Source organism: Stigmatopora nigra, chromosome 15 (genome assembly GCF_051989575.1).
Source record: "Stigmatopora nigra isolate UIUO_SnigA chromosome 15, RoL_Snig_1.1, whole genome shotgun sequence".
In the NCBI taxonomy this organism is placed as follows: Eukaryota; Metazoa; Chordata; class Actinopteri; order Syngnathiformes; family Syngnathidae; genus Stigmatopora; species Stigmatopora nigra.
The window spans coordinates 11,075,992-11,096,857 of record NC_135522.1 but is presented as its reverse complement, the minus strand read 5'-3'; the positions used below and the strand labels follow the sequence as shown (position 1 = coordinate 11,096,857).

General features: G+C 38.1%; 3 protein-coding genes across 5 annotated transcripts; all 3 read left to right on the top strand.

Moving 5' to 3' along the window:
• Window positions 1-77: 77 nt before the first annotated feature.
• Window positions 78-7,088, top strand: kctd13 (potassium channel tetramerization domain containing 13). The gene is made up of 7 exons (XM_077734069.1): window positions 78-463; window positions 892-1,152; window positions 2,407-2,576; window positions 3,255-3,344; window positions 3,539-3,591; window positions 3,720-3,915; window positions 4,882-7,088. Exons 2-7 carry the CDS (start codon window positions 915-917, stop codon window positions 5,125-5,127), a joined length of 993 nt encoding a protein of 330 aa, XP_077590195.1. The 5' UTR covers window positions 78-463; window positions 892-914; the 3' UTR covers window positions 5,128-7,088.
• A 1,242-nt stretch (window positions 7,089-8,330) lies between these two features.
• On the top strand, window positions 8,331-14,796 carry hirip3 (HIRA interacting protein 3). Of its 2 annotated transcripts, none has more exons than XM_077734647.1 (8): window positions 8,331-8,458; window positions 9,828-9,948; window positions 10,034-10,178; window positions 11,420-11,575; window positions 11,874-12,058; window positions 12,751-12,898; window positions 13,391-13,489; window positions 14,383-14,796. In XM_077734647.1, exons 1-8 carry the CDS (start codon window positions 8,385-8,387, stop codon window positions 14,559-14,561), a joined length of 1,107 nt encoding a protein of 368 aa, XP_077590773.1. In that variant the 5' UTR covers window positions 8,331-8,384; the 3' UTR covers window positions 14,562-14,796. The 2 variants fall into 2 exon arrangements, with proteins under 2 accessions (XP_077590773.1, XP_077590772.1); XM_077734646.1 differs by having other exon boundaries at window positions 11,871-12,058.
• A 959-nt stretch (window positions 14,797-15,755) lies between these two features.
• antkmt (adenine nucleotide translocase lysine methyltransferase) lies at window positions 15,756-20,700 on the top strand. 2 transcript variants are annotated; one of them, XM_077734601.1, is made up of 7 exons: window positions 16,132-16,499; window positions 17,744-18,172; window positions 18,255-18,418; window positions 18,525-18,629; window positions 19,497-19,637; window positions 19,713-19,763; window positions 19,854-20,700. In XM_077734601.1, exons 3-7 carry the CDS (start codon window positions 18,257-18,259, stop codon window positions 20,061-20,063), a joined length of 669 nt encoding a protein of 222 aa, XP_077590727.1. In that variant the 5' UTR covers window positions 16,132-16,499; window positions 17,744-18,172; window positions 18,255-18,256; the 3' UTR covers window positions 20,064-20,700. The 2 variants fall into 2 exon arrangements, with proteins under 2 accessions (XP_077590726.1, XP_077590727.1); XM_077734600.1 differs by lacking the exons at window positions 16,132-16,499; window positions 17,744-18,172 and adding an exon at window positions 15,756-16,104 and having other exon boundaries at window positions 19,854-20,698.
• Window positions 20,701-20,866: the final 166 nt, after the last annotated feature.

Here is a 20,866-nt window from a genome sequence, read left to right as displayed (position 1 = left end):
TCAACAGGGGGCAGTCATGTATCAATTCCTCTTTGAGTTTTGCCAAAAGGATTAACAAAAGAAGTAAATACCGGAAAACCTGGAGATTTACCGAGCGACCCAGTTAGCTTTTCACATTAACAGTGAATTATCTTAAAGGCAAACAATTCGTGTGGCTATAATATTTTCCAATAATTCCTTTTTAAATGTGTTCTTTATGAAGTCGTGTTTCAGGACTGAAATGAAGGGTAAATCGCGTCTTTGCCAGACAAAATGGGCATGTCAATGTTGCTATTTTGATTAGCTATTCTAGCTAATGGCAGAAATGATTTACCAAACTTCATTTTAGCTCAATATTAATTTAAAAAAAGGTTTACTTGATCTTTTAAGCACGTCTTGTTTTATTCGCCGCTTGATTAGAAATTACTCCAGTCAAGTCCTCAAAAGAGCCGACGATTTTTCAACGCTTTTGATGTTCGGTGTCGTAAGTACAATTTGTGATTACTTTATCTGTGATATTATGATTGTCGACAAGACGTAGTGCAGTGTCATCTTTTCATGCTGCATTCGTAGAGTAATGTTTGTGTTTACATTTACTTTTCTATCTAACATTAATTTGCATCTCTTTCACTACTTAATTTCTGTCGTGGTCCAAGCCAGCTGTATCATAATAACGGGTTTCAATATTCTCATGAAAAACCAAAACTGTCAAGAAACCCAGTGATTTATTAATAGATGTAAAATGTTTACCGTATTTGCTTCAAAAAACATTTGTATGAATTTGAACAATTGGCGATATACGTGCTCTCCAAAACTACATGTAGTTTTCAATTCCATGTCTGTGTTGATCTGACATTCAATTCCCTGTTTCACATCTGTTTCATAGTTACACATTTGCTCTTGCATTTACAGTTGGATTGTCACAAATCAGTCTCATGTCTGCTGAGGCGTCAGTCAGCAGTCATGCTGCAAACTCTGCCGAGTCTGCTGATTCCCACCCTGTTTTCCAGAGCATTGTTGAAGACAGACATAGGGGTCTGTTGGGCAGCAAATATGTCAAGTTAAATGTGGGTGGCTCGCTGCATTATACTACTGTCCAGACATTGACCAAGGAGGAAAGTCTGCTGGAGAGTATTTGCAATGGAGGAACCGAAGTGAACATAGATTCAGATGGTAAGTAGAGCTGCAATATTTTAATTATCACCAAGTTAAATATTTCAGAATGTGGCCAAAAAAAACATAACTATTTTCTCCCACACGTCATATGTACTGTTGACCTGGTATTAAAAAATAAATGATCAGGACTCATACAACTCGATAACTATTGAAATGTACAATAAAAAATAATTAATGTCACGTTTTGCCTGCATAGTTGAAACAAAGATAATCAAAGCCAATGATTCTGGCACAGAGAGGATGACTCAATGTAAAATAGTAGTCAAGAATCGTTAAGTGGATTAGAGGGGGGGACGTAAACCCTGGCTTTGTAATTTGAAACCCCAACCCTCTATTTACCAAGTCTTGCGACTAACCTATTGTATACCTGTCAACCTCAGCCCATTGCTCCCCTTATTAATATTGCAATTCCCATTATTAAGCTATAATTAACCGTCCAAATGCAACATATTTACTCACATAAAATTTTCCCCAAAGTGCTTGATGCGCGTGAGAAAGTGGTGAGGGTTGCACGGGAATACAACTTGAATCGTTCGACTTTCAGTTATATTTATAAACAGAAAGATCAAGCAGCAGGACCCAAATATTGAACGTTGCACAAAGGTTACAAATCAATTGAATGATGCCATACAGTCTACCACATTTATGATGGAAAAAAAGAAGTAAACTGTGCAATCGTCATTTGATGGCTTCTTTCGGCCAGTTTCTAGTAAATCTCTATCTCACTCTCTCTCCAATGTATCTATACAGTACTGTATGTATTCTCTACATTTTATTAAATGTTTTTTTTTTTCAGTACAAACCAATGCTGGTTGCTTATACAAGCCTTAAACATACAAATGCACTTATATAAACCTCCAAGATACTTATGTAGGCCTTAAACATAAATTATATTACAAAATATAGCACCGAATCAACTACAATTTGAACAATTTCAACCTATGAACAATTTCAACTTATGAACAAGCGCTCGGAACGTAACTCGTTCGTAAGTAGGGGAGCGTCTGTAGTAGCAGTCGACGATTATGGTTTCATCTGCTACCAATGACCAAGATGATCCGGATTAGAGCCCAAATGTGTAAAATGACAAAAAAAACTTACTTAAAAAAATCCTGTACAAAAGATGTTATTTGAAGTACACAATTTGAAATGATCAAAAAATATTTAAAATAAGAGGGAAAAGTTTAAGTTGACAGGTATGCTTTTGTGACTTTTGTTTCACTGAACACAAACTTTCTCTTTCTGTGAAAGGTTGGGTGATTTTAGACCGAAGTGGCCGGCATTTTGGGATCATTTTGAACTTCCTGCGGGACGGCTCAGTACCTCTCCCTGATGACCACAAGGAACTTGATGAGATCCTAAAAGAGGCCCAGTACTACAGGGTCCAGGGTCTTATCCAGCACTGCATCACGGCCCTGCTGGCAAGTTGCTTGTATGTTGGAAAATTAAGGAACATGGATCAAGGCTAGGCCAATTTGATTGTTCAATATTTGTAGCTAGAGTTGCTGATGGTGTAGTTGTGGTACATTTCACTGAATGTAATACAATAAATAAGTTATTATTTAAATGCTTGAGACAGATAAAGGACTGGTCCCAATATTTGTCATTTTGGCACATGTAGACTATAAAAGATCAATTTAAAATTGCAGATCCTTCTTGACCCTATACACAAGCAAAGGATAAGCCAATACACTTATTTTGAACAATCTTTAGAGTTTTATCTTTTGACTTAATAAGTAATCAGTTATGCAGCTGCATCTGGGACCCCCTTTACATTTTATTTTCATTTTAGAGCAGGTTATTTTTCTTTAAATTTGATTTTTTTTTCTAAATCCCAAATTATTTCAATCAAAATTTGATTCCATTCTTTTCACGATTTTTCCCCATTTACTTTTTTAGAAGAAATTAAGAACAAAAGACAAAATAATGAATTTTTAGGGCTCTCATTGAAATCGTTTGCTGTGATTGATGCCGTCGATGGTACCGAAACAGGTTTCACAGCCAATCCTCCCGGTTTAAATTGGACATCTATTATTGTCAATTCCAGCCAATTTGTTAACCAAATATTAATTTATTGATTTATATTTTATCCATTTTAGAAGCAAAAAGACATATTTGAAAGTGTCTGTCGCATCCCAATGATTACGTCAGCCAAAGAAGAGGAAAAGATGATTGCAAGTTGCAGAAAGGTAAGGCGATGCTATTCTTCATTAAATTACATACAAGAGAGTCAAAGCGATAAAAGGCCTCCTGATATCATGTCAACATGTCAGGAATAAATTACTTTTTGTTTTTCCTGCTTAACGTTTTGGGAAAAATATATTTTTCACCACTATTGACCAAATGTCCAAATTGTCTGAGAATGTATTTTCTTTTCCTCTAGCCAGTTGTAAAGTTGCAGAACAACAGAGGAAATAACAAGTACTCCTATACCAGGTAAAATTACTATGCATCTTTAAAGGCTAAACTAATCATACCTTGACCACCATTAACTAATTAAGTGGGAGGACTGGTGCAATTGAACAGACACAACTAAAATACATTTGGGTGTTTTGTCTGCCCAGCAATTCAGATGACAACCTGTTGAAGAACATCGAACTGTTTGACAAACTTGTGCTTCGCTTTAATGGGCGGGTCCTGTTCGTCAAAGACGTGTTGGGTGACGAAATTTGCTGCTGGTCTTTTTATGGCGAAGGTCGTAAGATTGCCGAAGTATGCTGCACATCCATCGTCTACGCCACAGAAAAGAAGCAGACCAAAGTAAGCGCCGCAAAGTTATTAATGAGAATAATAATCAATAAATATTTTATATGAACTCAATTTTAGGAAAAAATTGAATTTTAAGAAAAAAATAGTCTTTGTTAAGTATATTTCATTTGGGTCGTCATGCCTGAGCCACGCAGAGAATTATAAAATACAATATAATGTACAGTGTTCCCTCGGTTATCGCGGTTAATGGGGACCGCAATAGCTTCATTTCCGCGAAGTAGGCGTGCCCCTACAAAAATGCTTAAAGAAACATATAACATGTGCACAAAAGCACCAACAAGCAAAAACATCATAGTAGTCCGGATGGAGGATCTTCTGCAGTTTTTTGCACATAAGAAACATCGTTATTGGGAGTTGTGAACATTGTTTTTTTGGGCGGTGAAGATGCGCCTGTAAACAGCCATGACGTCATCAATGCGATTCCTGAACTCTCACCATGTTATTAACCATTTCTTTGGCCTTTTTTTGATGCAATTACTAATTATTATTGAATATTTTGTTTCCACCGCTTGTAAAATTATGTAATTTATAATTTCAATTTAATATCTTTAAATTTTTTATTTTATTTTTTCCTGAAAAAAATCCGCGAAGCTCTGAGTCCGAGATAGTTGAAGCGCAAAGTAGCGAGGGAACACTGTATAACACCGTACTATAATTTTCAACTCAATATTGATACCCAAAAATGTTCTCAATAGCGTTTCGGTACCTTTACTTTGACACAATAAAAGTTGTAAAAGCGCGTCAATAATTACATGGTTTGACAAGGGAAAAAAATGGCAACCTATGATGAGAGTAGATAAAAGGAGATGCCACACATGTCTTGAATTGTCTTATGAGAGGATTCACAAATGTAACACTTTTTTTCAGTGCAGCTGTTTACATGCACTAATTTCTTAACCAGAGTTCCTGTGTCAATCTTTTATTATCTTGCCCTCTCACTTACATCTTTGGTTTCAGGTTGAATTTCCAGAGGCTCGAATTTTTGAAGAAACCCTCAATATCCTCATTTACGAGAACGGCAGGCGATCAGGTCCAGGAGGCTTACACCTATTAGATTCTAGAGGGTCTGGTTCTTCGATTGGCAATGGCCAGCCAGAGGAAGAGGGCGTAGTGGGTGACAGGCGAGTGAGGCGAATTCATGTCAGGAGGCACATAATGCACGACGAAAGAGGGCACGGTCAACAAACAGTATACAAGGATTGACAGCATGAAGACACACAGGCACGTTGCAATGACATGATCTATGAAATGATGGCAATAGCTCCATTGTCAATAGTCGCGTGTTACAGCCCAAGTTATGGTGTAACCCGAGAAAGGTGCAGATGTTTACATGTTTAATGATCGTGTACAACGTTTAAATAGGAAAATAACCTGGGACATAAAACTGGCAAAAATATGACATCATTACTCCTTGCCACCTACAATGTGGATGTTGATGTTAGGTAGTGTTGCACCGATACCTTTTTTTGGCTCCCAATTTTGACACCCGGCTGTGTAGTATTGGCTAATGCCAATACTGTACCCATAACAAATTAATTTGAAAACATTTTTTTCTCCTAATACTAAATGACTAGTCACTTGCATTGTAACGTAATTGCTCTCAAAGCTTGGTCAGACACTGCTTAGTTAATTGTCTGCCATTGATGGCGTTAGATGTCCAATCCATTTTAAGAGGGAGGGTGGAAGCGAATGAACACCCTCTCACTTCAAATGGATTGGCCGTCTAATAGTGATAACTCATTTACTGCGCAACAGAAGGATGACTTGAAGTCTTACAATTGGACGTCTATTGCCTTCTTGGGAACAGTGACAAAAGCATACCTGTCAACCTCAGCCAAATGCTCCCCTTATCAATTATTGCATTTCTCCTTATTAAGCGATTAAAAAATATATATACAAATGCAACGAAACACATATTTACTCGCATAGAGCGCACTTCAAAATCTAACATTTTCTCCAGAGGAGACGGTGTGCCCAGTCAGTATGCACTAAATTCAAGATTCTGTAGATGTCGCTGTTGGACGCTGACAGCTTGACTGTCTTGCTACATTGCTTGCTGTCACGCTATATACAGTGAAAAGGCGGACGTATGAAAGGGGAATGCGCATGCTTAAAACATGACAATTTTAGCAGTCGACGATGACGTTTTCATTCTACCAGTGACCGAGACGACTCCGATTAGAGCCAAAATGGGTAAAACAAGATCTCGTACAAAAGTTGTTATACGGCATACACAATTTGAAATAATGAAAAAAAGTATACAATATGAGTAAAACGTATAAGTTGACAGGTATGCAAAAGCTGTTTTACTACAGCGGGTGTTGCTGGTGGCCATCTCATGGAGGGCAAACAGCATTTGGAAACTAGATCTCAAAAAACATATTGCACAGCATCGGTACATTATTTTTTGGTACGCCCTGATACTAATGATGTAATTTTAGTTTCGGTGCAACACTAATGATTTGCACTGGCAGCCTCTACTGTTTGAATTGATGCGAACACTGCTTGAGGTTCGGCCAGGTATTTTTTTTTTTAAATACATAATGTGGGTTACGTTTGTTTAGTTTAGATGTTAACACTGGAAGAACCTGGTAGCAATTTTGTTGACAAAGAATGAGTGAGTGTTGGGCAGCTGTAATTTTTTTATTTAAATTATTTCTGCTGTCGCTTTGGGATGTCATTTTTAATTAATTTATGAGCCTAATTTATTATGTATTTAACGTTTGTATGTAATCCCAGTGTTAACAAAAATTCAAGGGGGTATGCATTTGCACTCAACGGCACACATCAGATTCTTAATGACTAAATTGTGATGTATTTAAGTTGGTGTGAAGGTGACTTGTTTTTTTCTGAGCCATGAATTTTACGTTTTGTTAGGTCTGATACCAAACCACTGATATTTTTGTTACAACTTACTGGCTTCGCAATGTTCTTAATACGTCCAATGTTGTATTTTTGTATTTTCTACAAGAGAAAAACACTTGAGTAAATTAGGAATATTCTGAAATGTTTTGTGCACAGTAACCACCCCTAATTCTAAAACACTGACCAATGTCTCCCTTTTACCAATAATTTCCCTATAACACAAGCACTACTTCACCTTGCAACATCCGTCCAATTGTGGTGAGAAATGTTCCGAATAAATGTGAAATTACAGTTTGCTAGTTGGTGTATTGTCTTTATATTATCGATTTCTGGAGGAATGGAATGGGGATGCTTTGCTCTCTAATTAGTAACTTAACAGTTTTGGGACAAGTTTCAGTTATTTTCTTATAAACCCACTGCTTAGGGCACACAGAGAGACAAACGATCTTCCACACTCAAAATCAGACCGCCACCATTGGGAATCGAGCCCTCACCTAAGTCAGCCGAGTGAACCTCTACACCACATAGCAGCACATAATTACTGTTCCAATGTTTGAAAACAGGATGCACGTCATTAAGTCCCACATATCAATGCATCTCACGCATTACAAACGAGGGAAGGCTCAAATTGACAGAAGAACAACAGCAATTTGTCTGAACTGTCCCCCGACATAGCAGAAAAATGCCAATGTTTCGGCAAGATCACTGCACCGAAAAGTCTGTAGGAATGGAGCATAGTGCATGGAAGGAACGCCCAGTGATCCTTATGCTTCTCGAATTTAAAACCAATGCATGTCAGAAGATTGGAACACTGATTGACTAGGCGTCTGACACAAACTACATTTCCCAAAGCGCTGCCAAGAGACTTAACCTCAAAACTGAGAAGATAACTATTTGTCCATGCTGTTGGGGGAAAGGTCCTGAAAGTAAAGACAAAAAGCTATCAGATGTGTGTGAGAATCAAGACACTCACAGGGTCTGAAAGAGCCCATGAACATTGAATTTAGAATGTTCACGTGTCCCCCCCCCCCTTGTCCCCCCCCCTTTTTAAGGTTTTCAAGCTAATCACTTCCTATAACCCTAAACTAGAATAAACTGTTAAAATGGATGAAGAATTTGAGTTGTTTATGCGTTGAGAAGGATGGGGCCTCTTGATAAATTTGGGGCATTCCTGTGTCACTTTCTGTTAAATTTAGGGAAGTTTTACTACGTTTTCTTTTTATTTTTTTATTTATCTAGTTGGTGTGTTTATTTATTTGTGTATTTGTTTATTTATTTATTTTTCAACCTTTGTTGGAACCATACGGTCTAGATAAAAAGTATAATTTATTTGCCTGCATTTGTTAAATTTTAGGATGTGTACATTAAAGGAATGGGGGCAATATTGAAATTGTAAAAAGTTTTTCCAATTGGAAATAATTGGAGATTTTTGTCGATAGAAAGAGGCATAGTTTTGCTGTTGTCGTACGGAATGACATCGAAAGACAAGAAAAACAACACATTATGCATATTTAACCAAAAATTGGCGATTTATTACGTCACTTCCTGTACGTTTCTGCCGCCATTATGCGATAAAACCCGCTACAACTCAAAAAATGAGCGAAGACAGCGAGTCAAAAGACGTACGCGAGTTTGTCCAGGGACAACTCCGTGATGAGCAAGATTTAAGGTAAATTAGATGTATTCAAATGTATGCGAGATATACCCTAGTAAAATTAGTATTTAAAATTTTGAGAGTCTAGGACACGTTATCACAGTTGTTGATAGTGACATTGTGAGTCATTGAATTAGTGGCGTGTTTACACCCACGTTAACAGTTTTAGAGACTTTTCAAACATCAATTGAATAAAGGGTGTCTAAAGAGTGCAAATTCCATACATTGCCATAGTTGCAACAGAAGGCTAGTAAAAACACACAAATCTCGTTGTCGTATCAACTCCGACATCGGGGTCTTACGTAGTCGTTGCCACACGGGACGAAGTCAAATAATGACGTAATTAAAATTAATATTTTTTGTGCATGTGAATCTGAGTCACCTGATTTCCATGATCTGCTGATTCAAGCTCTGTTACCTCGCAAAATGCACACCTACATTTATTAAAGTTTTAAATAAAGCTATCCTGGTGTGTGTGTGCGCGTGTGTGTATTTTCATCATTTCATTTTCTGAACCGCTTTATCCTCATTAGGGTCGTGGGGGGTGCTGGAGCCTGTCCCAGCTGATTTCGGGCCAGAGGTGGAACACCCTGAATCAGTGGCCAGTTGATTGCAGGCCACAAGGAGACACACAATCTTGCACACTCACGCCCTTAACTAGGTGCAATTTAGAGTGTTCAATCAGCCGACCATGCACGTTTTTGGAATGTGGGAGGCCCAGAGGAAACCCACGCATGCCTGGGGAAAACAAGCAAACTCCACACAGGTGGACCGACCCTGGATTTGAACCCAGGACCCCAGAGCTGTGAGGGTTGACGTGCTAAACACTCGCTCCACTGGGCCGCCTCCCGTGTAAATTATATAAATTATATATAAGTTTTCTTATATCTATGGGTTAATTTTTTGCCTCTCATTTACAATGATGACCTGGGAGGTAGCCAAACAATAAGCAACAAACATTTGACTCATTTACAGTAACACCTTGAGATACAAGCTTAATGTGTTCCGTCTGTTTATTTACTCGCATCTCAAATCAATTATTCCCATAAAAATGAACTGAATACAAATTAATTTGTTCCTACCCTATGAAAAAACACCAAAAGACAGGATATTTCAATGGAAAAATATTTTTATTGATTCTAATTCACCACCTACTCACTAGGTAAGAACTACCCATCTAGTGGTTATGATCTTCAATACTAAAATGTAGTAGCGATCATTCGATGTCTGCCAGCACTCAAATGACTAATGACAAAGCCTAAATCTGATTATTATTTGTATATCAACCAAATCCAACTGATTCCTCACTGTGAAATATCTTGTGGTAATTTCATTGTTTACTGTGTGTAATTTTCCTATTTTTGCGTGTGCTTGTGTTCTTCAGCTCGCTGACTTTGGGAATTTTAAAAAAGCGGTATTTGGCCAATGTCGGAAGTGAAGTTCTAAGTTTATCTACCAAAAATCTACTGAAACAAATAGTTCAAGAGGAACTGGCGAACATGATGGTATGACCATTTTTTTCCATTTCATTTGTCTTTCATGAAAACAAAAACACCTGTTGACAGCTAAATATTTTCATCTGTCTCTTAGGAGAATAAAGAAAGCGATGATGTGGAGTCGGAGACTGAGGACTGTAACAGAAACAAAAAAAGAAAAAGAAATGAGGAAAATGAGAGTGACGATGAGCATGCGTCCAAGCATAAAAAGTCCAGCTGTGAAACAAGTCCTAAATCGGGTGAGTTTGTCGTTGACATTCGTATCATCTGAAACATTTACCAAAAAAAGACATACTATTGGGCGAGCCTGCAAAAAAACTTTGGATGTCTCTTTCTCCACTTAATCGATTGCTAATAAGGTGCTCCTGCCAGCCATATTTGTATAAAGCTTCATTCACCCCAAATTCAAATCGTTGCGTGACAATGCCTTGCTCGCACTATGCTCATCTTGGCTTTAATTGAATTTTTATTTGCCTTTATACAGACCTTACGACACACAAAGTCAAAATCCGCACAATTCCACTCCACAGAACGTATGCAGTAATCCATCGAATATTGTGGTTAATGTAGACCAGACATGGCCGAAAAAACGCGAAATTGGGTCACCGCCATTATTACTATTAATGATCATTTATTAAATATTTCAGCTATAAGCACATCGAAAGATTGTAATGTATTAATATTTAAATATAATGTGTAAATATATAAATGTAAATACTGTAATCAGTGAAAATAGTTCCTCTCTCCTTGATATAAATCCCCAAAAACAGATTAATGTGAAATTTAGTCCAAGTCCTTTGTCTTCTTGTGGCCATGGGTCCATTGTCTATGACATTCAAGCTGTACTCGCCTGACTAAACGTGGGATAGAAACATGTCAGGTAACAAAACGACCTAAAAAAAAAAACACCGTTCTGAATAAATCAGTCAAGCGTTGTTCTTGTTATTTGAAGCATGAGGGTGGTCAAACTTGTTAATTAAAGCTGGCTTTACCAAAAAGTCAGGCCGCAGCATACCTCCTACACATGATGATGATGATCCATATGTCCAGTTAATCTTTGAATAAAAATGTCCGGGAAAGCATCCGATCCAAAAAAAATTTGCCGGCTTGCAGGGCACTCTTCACTTGCCACCGGCATGCACCATCATCCTCGACAGCCAAAGTGCTCTGTTTCGGTCAAGGCCGATTCCATCCACCGTAACGTCACCCCGGGCTCGCATTTCCAAAAACATATCCCCCTTTGTTGGTGCTCTCTGCCGTCCAATTCGCCAAGCAAGTTTTATTTTCAAACACGTGCCACAGTATAACGTCACATGGGGCTCACATTTAAAAAAAATAAGAAAAATCCAATTCTCTGGGCAAGTTTTATTTTCAAAAACTTAAATCGAATGATATTACCTTCAACTTGATACGATTTGAAAAGACTTTTGCGTTTTTTTTTTTTGTACATGTCATTTCACACAAAAATAATTTATTGCAGAATCAGAGGAGGAAGCGGATAGTGAAATCAAAGAATCTCCAAGAAAGACGAATGGTAAGTGTGACAAAACCTCTGAAGATCAAAGTGATAATGAGGCCCAGAGTTTCTCCAATAAGAATGACAGCGGCTCTCAGTCGTCTGAAGAAAGTGTAAAAGGTAATGAACAGTTTTATTTTTACAATCCTACTTTTCCCAAAGCTGGTCACAGTAAAAATCTATGTCAGGCGTGACCAACTCTGGTCCTCGAGAGCCGCTATCCGATCTGTTTTCCATATCTCCCTCTACCACACCTGAATCAAATGATCAACTTATCAGCAAGCTGTCCTGAAGCTTTATACCGATGACGATTATTTGATCCAAATATGTTGGTGGCGGGAGATATGGAAAACAGATCGGTAGCGCCTCTCGAGGACCGTAGTTGACCACCCCTGATCTATGTTGTTGATTTTAGAAGAAGCCATGACTGCAGAAAGACCGGACCATGATGATTCAGATTCACCTTCCCTGCCCTCTTCGGAAGATGAGCAGCAACCCAAAAAGAAAGAAAAACAAGCCAATAAAAATAAGGAAAATGATCAGGATCTGGAAAACAAAAAATCTGCCAAAAAAGACAAAGAAGGTGCCAGACCAAAAGAGAAAGTGAGTATGTGAGCACTAGAATTGGACGAAAAATGGGTAGCATTGTAAAATATCGAAAATAATATTGCCTTTGACGATGATAGACATTCAATCGTACTTCTGCTGTGAATTGAAAAGTTCATCACTAGCAGATGCCTAATCCACTCAAAGTACGACTGGCAGTGAATAAACAGACCTAACCCTCCCACTTCAAACGGATTGGAAATCAGCTCGTGGTAAACTCAATCCATTTCGCTGCCATTCTGCCCCCCATTTCAAATGGATTTGACAACTCGTTACGTCAATGCCAGAGAAATACAGCGGCCGTTGTAGATGTCATGCCAGATGGCGGCAAGAGCCCGTTCTACAAGGGCCGAAAGCTGTCCACTTTGTAATACATTTTAGACATGTGCGGTATGTGTGTGTAAAAAGATGTGCCATGTTGCATTTGTAGTTTTTAATCGCCTATTAAAGGTATTCGTAAGTAGAGGTATCCATAAGTAGAGGTATTCGTAAGTACAGGTATTCGTAAGTACAGGTATTCGTAAGTAGAGGTATTCGTAAGTAGAGGTATTCGTAAGTAGAGGTATTCGTATGTAGAGGTATTTGTAAGTAGAGGTATGACTATTGTTAAAATAATGTCTGACTCACCTAACTTGACCCATGTGCAAATATGGACAAATCCAATTCATTACCTCTAATTCTTTTTGCAGGCAGATGACAAAACAATCGTTAGACTGAAACGTTACATTTCTCTCTGTGGCGTGAGACGCAATTACAAGAGCCTCCTTGGCAGGTGCAAGTCTGTTCGCTCCATGGTAGCTGTTCTAAAGAAGGAGTTGGAAGATCTTGGTGTTTCTGGTCAGTGAGTGTACAAACTAGGGTTGGGAACTTCTTGGTAACTTCCGAGACGATACGATTTGCATTATAATTCCTCATGATAATGACCATCTCACAATATGGTGGTGCAACAATTATTGATACAGGGCCAGGCAATAAATTTACAATGGTTTACAATTGTTTACAATTGTGGTAGAGGTAAATGGGTACTTATCTATACAGGTAAACCTTTTCCCACCATCAGAGGTAACCTGTCCAAAATGATTGTCTTAACAGATTGGAGACAATTTCAGTGCAACATTTTTGTATTTTTTGTTGTTGTTGCTTTAGTTCTCATAATTTGTTTTTGTTCAACTCATTCCTACCATTGAGAATGGTCCAATCTACCTAGTCTTCATAATGAGAGAATGCCCTTCATTATAAACCTTTTATAGCCTTGGTCTTTGGGACATTTTTCATAAATAGAGCCCGATACTATATATTTCATGCTTCATTGACTTATCTTACCCACAGGTCAGCCATCCATTGAAAAATGTAAAAAGGCCCGCCTAAAAAGGGAAAATGCTCGGGAACTTGCTGAACTGGATGCAAGAAACATCATTAAAAGTGAAGGTAAAACTCCATGAATTACTAGAAAATCAAATTTCTGGAGAAATTGCGTGGAGCATGTATTCCTCTCCCATGGGTTACTTCTTGTAAATTTTCGGTCACTTCCTTGTGAACATATTGGCTCCCACTGGTGCCAAATTCATCCAAACTATTTTGTACTATGTTAATTAACTCCTTCCCAGTTAAATGGATCTGAATGCTAGCAGTGTCAATAGTAGTAATGAAAAATGAAAATTTCAGAAATTCCTCCTAGTTTAATGACCAAGATGTCTGTCTTATTCAAGGGCAGTCAGTCAGTTAATTGTGGTTTATATGTTAATTTTAACTCCTACAAAAACATAATAATTCACTTCTGTTGATGATCAACTCCTACCTTTAAAACATCTTCATTGATAGTTCTTATTTTTTTACAAAAAAAACATTGCCTTGACTCAAAATCAATAAAGTAATGTAAGGTCAGCAGTTAGTGATCCAGAAATGCTCCCAAATCAACCATAAGTAACTTTGAAATGGCCTAAAATTTAAAACTGTAAAAGTGACCCTCAAATTAATTGCCGGCCTTTTTAAAAAACGGATATCAAATTCATTTAAAGGGACAGGATTGGCTGTGAATACACGTTTCAGTGCAATGAACGGTGCAAATGAACATTCGTTCATTCCTTCCCAGTTAAAATGGATTGAACTTCAAGTGACATCAATAGCATCTCAACAGTTAATATAAAAAAAACATAAAAATGGCCCTAAATTAATAGGAAATGACCAAAAATCTCCAGGAAGTCCCTGATGGTGAAATTCCTCACACAGAAGAAAAAAAACATGCCCACGAAGTTTTTCCATTAATTCGTGTTTTCCGATGTTACTGTTTTGTGTTCACTTGATCACTGCTCATCACTCAGGTCGACCAAAAAGAAGAGCAGCTTTAGCACGACCAGAACAAAGTGTTTTTACATATCATCGATCAGTCAACTCGGACTCTGATAGCAATCAGGAAGGCAACACATGCCAAGGAAACAAAAGGACATCAGACTGGGCCAACCTGAAAGGAATCATCAGTGATGACGCAAGCAGTGAATAACATATATCTCTTCATGCAAATAATCTGTTTGGGACAGTTCTCATGACATTATTTCAAATTCAAGTTTAGTTCACTCATTTTGTTAATACAGCAGTGGCTGCAGGTAATTCCCAAGCACCAAATAATATACCACCAATGATGAAAGTTTTTTTTATCAAAGTTGTAAAAATTGGAAATTGAAAATTTACACATTTGAAGATATTTACAGGAATAAAGTCTTACATGTTTATAGTAAGCAATGGTCACTCATTTTAAATATGGTTTATCATTTGAGATGAATTGTTCATTCATTTGTTTTCAACACCTCTAATTCACATTGTGAGAGACAGTAACTATTCCTGCATACTGTCCATAAGATTGGTCGCTAGTCAGCCCTCGGGCCCACATAGAGACAGACAACCATACACAGCAAAGTCAGGTGAAAGATCTACAATATGGGTTCGGAACCTTTTTGACAGACAGCGCCAAAATCAATTCATATTTTCAAATGGTATTCCTTGAAAGCCAGAATTTAAAAATAAAAATAATGTTTTTGTCATTTCACCAATTTTAAAGTACAAAAAGGGCTGATACCGCCAGCTGACTGGTTAGAGCGTTGGCCTCACAGTGGGAGACCTGGGTTCAAATTCAGGTTGGTCCATCTGTGTGGAGTTTGCATGCAAAGTCTGCTGGCATAGGCTTCAGCATTCCCTGTGACCCTAGTGAGGATAAAATAGTTCAGAAAATGAGATGAGACAAACTAAAGTACAAAAAGTCCCTGAATTCTTTTCAACACATTGATACATGGCAGAAAAATAACTGTTCTTATTGACATTCTTCTTCCAATTCAGATTTGTCACCAGCATTTTCCATATTTTAGTGCACCAAGTAGGGGAGAGTCATGATATGCACACTTCAAAAGAGCTACATATGGCTCTCAAGCCACAGGTTCTCTATCCCTGCACTATACCATCGGATGTCGAGATCAACTGTCTTCTGTTTAATACGGAATTGGAAAAATTTGTCGTGCATATCTTATGTAAAATGCACTGCCGTATTAATGAAATAAACTATATATTTACTCATTGTCCATTTAAAAAATAGTATTTTGGGGCGTTAGATGTACAAATTCTTTGAATTAGGAAGATCTGGCAGCTAATGGATGCATGTTCAAGTAGACTCGATGCCAACTTGTGATCACCTAATTGGTGGAAGGGTGCTTCTTGAACAGAGGAAGAACACTTATTTATTTTATAAATTCTCATTGCCTGCCATGGTAACCAATGGATGTTTGATCGTTTTCAGCCTCCTTCAAGTGGATTGGACGGGTACCAGAGATAAACTCGTTTAAAGAGTTTAGATCGTTTTTAAGGGACACGTGATTGGACGTCTGTCATCGTTAATGGCACTGAATGGGTTCGATTCATAAGAAGATAACTTTTCCCCCTTTATGTATCAGTAAAATCCTATTTTTTGGATTATAACCGGAACACACATATCAGAAAAATCGGACATATTTAGATGCGGACTCGTCCATCTGGAAAATGTGTCCGCCTTGTTCGAGGTCAGTGGAAATTTGTTATTGTATAATTCATTTACACGCGATTTTATGTATTTGTCCAAAATTTGTTCAACATTTTACATATTAAAAACGAAACGAGCGAAAGTTACAGGACTCTTATGACTGACAGCCATTATTCCTGGTGTAAAGGATCATTGGTCTATAATGAACTTCCGTTCGTATTGAAATTAGTAGCAAGACCACAATGGGTCATTGGCTGTCATTGACGGGAATAGACGTCCAATTCATTTTGACTTGGAGTGGTTGGCAGTGATCCTAGTCAATGTGGACAGAGCGTCTATCCTGAAGAATATCACTTAATTGGTAGAGTTGACCGACGAGACAACCTTTAGTTCATTTTTTGGTTGTTTTAATAATTTGAATGAAACCTCAGTTAAGTAAGTGCATGTCAGTGATATTAGCATGTGGAGAAACGAAATTATACATTGAGCTAAATCATAATTTTATTTTTTGTTATTACACACTCACTTCATATATGACATTATATAGCTGTGGCGGTCCGTGAATTTACTAGCGAGGCCTTCGGCGAATCAATCCAAACCTCAAAAACTATTTTATGGCTATAAAACCTCTACTGCAGCTACAGCTTGTGACATATAAAAATATCATAAATAATCTCATACAATTGAAATAGTATTTAGGAATATAGCCATATTTTACTCACTAGAATTCCCCTTTACCTGTACACAATATCCATCCTCCTTTCTTTCCTCCTCTTCTATCGCCATCAAAGCTAATGCTCAAAGTGGTGAAAGCGATGACGTATCCCTACGCCTGTGAGAAGGCCTTGGTGTCACCAAATCGAATTTTGATTGGTTAAAGCAACAGTCTTATCGACGCTTGTTTAATGCAGCAGAGCCTGCAGAACTGATTGTGAAGGCCATGAGGCAGATTTCTGACCCTGGCAACAAATAATGGCTGAAATGTGATTGGTTAAATGCTTCAATATGAAAACACATCTGAAACCAGTGCAGCCAGATGGAAACGCAATGAAAGGAAGCTAACAGACAATTTGAAATTATTTAATAAAAAGTATTCATGGACAAAATATAATTAACATCAGTCTGTGATTCAGATATTTCTTAGGCCAGCAGAGAAGGCCTTGAAGTCCCTGACGGCACACCACTGTTATATAGTAGACCGAAAATGTCCTAACAAGATCAGTGTCCTCAGTCCAAAAATATCAAAAAAATATTAAAGAAAACAATCTCAACACATTATCTGAACATCATTAGGGTCACTTTTTTTTTAACAGCGTTTAAAGCTAATAGGTAATGCAGGATTGATCTTGGAATGTGTGTGGGTTAATATACAGATTATTTTGTTCAATAAAAAAAAGGAAACAAACACTGAGCTAGACTAATCTATTAGAAAAATCAACAACAAAATTCTTTGCTGCATTATTTTGGTCATCCAGGATGCTGTGTGACAGCACTTTGAAGGATGAGATTAGCCAGGATTTTTGTTGCCATATGTTTCTGAATAGGGGATGAATCATGGCAATAACACATGATCATTTAACGCCATTCATTGGGAAGACATAGCGAAAATGAATTTGATAGTAAGCCAACAGCCACTGGACATCCATCTCATCTCATTTTCTGAACCGCTTCATCCTCAGGATCGACGGGGGTTGCTGGAGCCTATCCCAGCTGACTTCGGGCCAGAGGCGGGGGGACACCCTGAATCAGAGGGCACAAGGAGACGGACAACTATTCACACTCACACCCATACAGTGTAAATTTAGAGTGTCCAATCAGCCTACCATGCATGTTTTTGGAATATGGGTGGAAACCGGAGTACCCAGAGGAGACGCATGCAGGCCCGGGGAGAGCATGCAAACATCACACAGGTGGACCAACCTGGATTTGAACCCAGGACCCCAGAGCTGTGAGACCGACACGCTAACCACTCGTTCCCCCGCACCCCATCCCCCTACTGGACATCCAATCCATTTGAAATAGGAGTGCTGCCAGCCAATAAATGAATGCTCACCCCCTGCCCACATTCCCACCTCAAATGGCTTGGAGTGACGTTTACAAGTGATAATGTACATTTCTTATTGAACAGTTGCAACACTAGTTACCATGAAGATTATGCAGTGAGGGCTATAAAAAAATCCTGTTTTGTAGAAATGGATAATGATGCCCCAGACGAGGCATTGGATGATCTCAAGTCAAGAGAACTCCAAATTTGGGATGTTGCTCAGATTGCTGCTGGGACTGGTTTAGCTGTTTATGCTATGTGGGCAGGAATCCTCCAGCCAGGTTTCCGAAAAGTGCCATTAAGGTTACAGGTAGGATTAACTTTATATTGTTTACATGTTATGCTTATAGTACTATATAAATGGCTTTGAGACACATGATTATCATTTTTGTGGTATTCTTGCAAATGTCCTGTAGGTACCATACATACCTGCCAGTGGAACCCAAGTGCGCAATGTCATGACATTGCTCAGAGGTCGAAAGGGTTTCCTTGTGGATTTAGGTTCTGGTGACGGTCGCATTGTAAGTGAAACATGCCTGGAACATAGCCTTTCTTATTAGATAGAAAACTTGAAACCAAACCAACAAAAAAACAGCATGAATAAATTACTTTACTTCAATGACCATTGAACCTCCTGCAACTGTTACATTATTAAACAAAAATCTTATATTCAATTCTCAAAATTTCTAGGCTAAAAAAATAAGACACACTTGCACATCTTTCACTAAACCAAGAACTATCACACTCACTCAACCCAAAATAAGACTATTGCGAAGAAGTGGTTTTCAATTTGATCACTGACGTTGATTGGTCGAGGCAAAAATGTCATTTTAATTTAACATTTGAAAAACACTAATCATTTCCAATGCTTCCTACATTTTGTTATCCAATTCACATAACTTACACATTTTAAATCAGGAAATCTAGATGCACTGAAGTTTCATACATTTTACCTAAAAACACATGGTTGCACCAAATGTAACAAAAACTTTACTGTTTAATGGGAAACATATGACCCAATCCCAATAAGCAGTGGCCTGAAAACGCCTAAAAAATCTACTGAAATTCACCCAGAATGCCCTAAAAACCCTTCAGCAAATGATAAAAAATTTACAGAAAATAACTCAGGAGTGTTCCTTAAATCTGCAGGAAAGGACCTAAAATCAACAAGGACTGACTACTCAGTATCCTAAAATTAACAAGTGGTCCAAAATAAACTCGTTGCTCACAACTCATAATTATAATCATCCAATCGTTTTAATTTAGTAGAACTAATGTATTTGCACCCCTCCCTGTTCAAATTGATTTGAGGTCTAACACTGTCAATGGCAAAGAATGCATTAACATGGAAGTAACCTGAAAATACCCTCACTTTTTTTTTCATTAAGGTCTTGGAGGCATACCGACAAGGGTTCTCTTCTGGTATTGGCTACGAGCTCAACCCCTGGCTGGTTGGTCTGGCCCGCTTTAAAGCATGGAGAGCCGGTCATCATGACAAAGTGTCCTACCGAAGAGAAGATATATGGAAGGTTTGATATGCAAAAATCACAATAATCATCATAACTGAACTATGCCTGAACAGTCCACCATATTTGTTCTTGCAGGTAGATTTAACTGAATGCAAGAACATTACTGTGTTTTTAGCTCCGAGTGTGGTAAGTTGAATTGAAATGGATTAAGATCATTTGGAAATGGACAATGTAATGTAAAACTGTGTTATAATGTTGCCATATATTTCTATTTAGCTTCCGCTCATGCAAAAGAAAATGGAGGCTGAGCTTCCTGATGACGCCTTAGTAGTAGCTGGCCGTTTCCCCATGCCCGATTGGACTCCATGCAGAACTGAGGGAGATGGTGTGGATAGAGCCTGGGCTTACACCATGCAAGCACAAAGACAGCTCACCCCAAATAAAAATAGCAACTCCACTGGTGGGAACATTGAAAATAGGTTGTAAAACTGACACTCCTTGACTGATGAAGTTGCTTTCTCAGCAGACTAGATTTTATGGTGTAAATATACTTTTAAATGACAACATACATTTCGTGTAGATCCTTTTTTTCTCTTATAAGGTCTACTTGTCTTTAACATTGTCATGATGGTATTGTTTAGTTCAGGGGTAGGGAACCTATGGCCCGGGAGCCATATGTGGCTCTTTTTATGGGTGTACATGGCTCTCCGCAAACCTGTGTGGTAAAATATGGGAACAGCTGGTGAGAGACCTAAGTCCCGGACGTACCAATGAGAGCGTCACGCCGGCAATGTGGCGTCGGAACTATCTCTAGCGCCTTTTTAAATCATATTTTTTCTTCATTAGACTCTTCTTCATGCATTTTCTCATTGATACTCTTTGATTAGCAACAGTGAAATAATGTTCTCAAAGGAATTCTGACTTTTTTTCACTTTCAAAGTGGTGAAATGAGTAATAAATGCTCACATTTTCATGTATATTTACTTTTAAATTCTGAGTATGGCTCTCAAGGAATAATGTTTGAAAATATGAATTGTTTATGGCTCTCTTCGTCAAAAAGGTTCCCGACCCCTGGTTTAGTTTATGCACAAGTGCTTCCATTAGGCCTTTTTGTGCCATTTTACAATCCTAAAAGTTTCACCTCAATATTGAAACACCATATTTAATGCTCCCAATTAATATAATTAAATAATTAATATAATAATTTTTGCCCCATATGGTGGCCCGCCTGAGTGGTTAGTGCGCCAGCCTCACAGTGGGGGACCTGGGCTCAAATCCAGGTCGGTCCA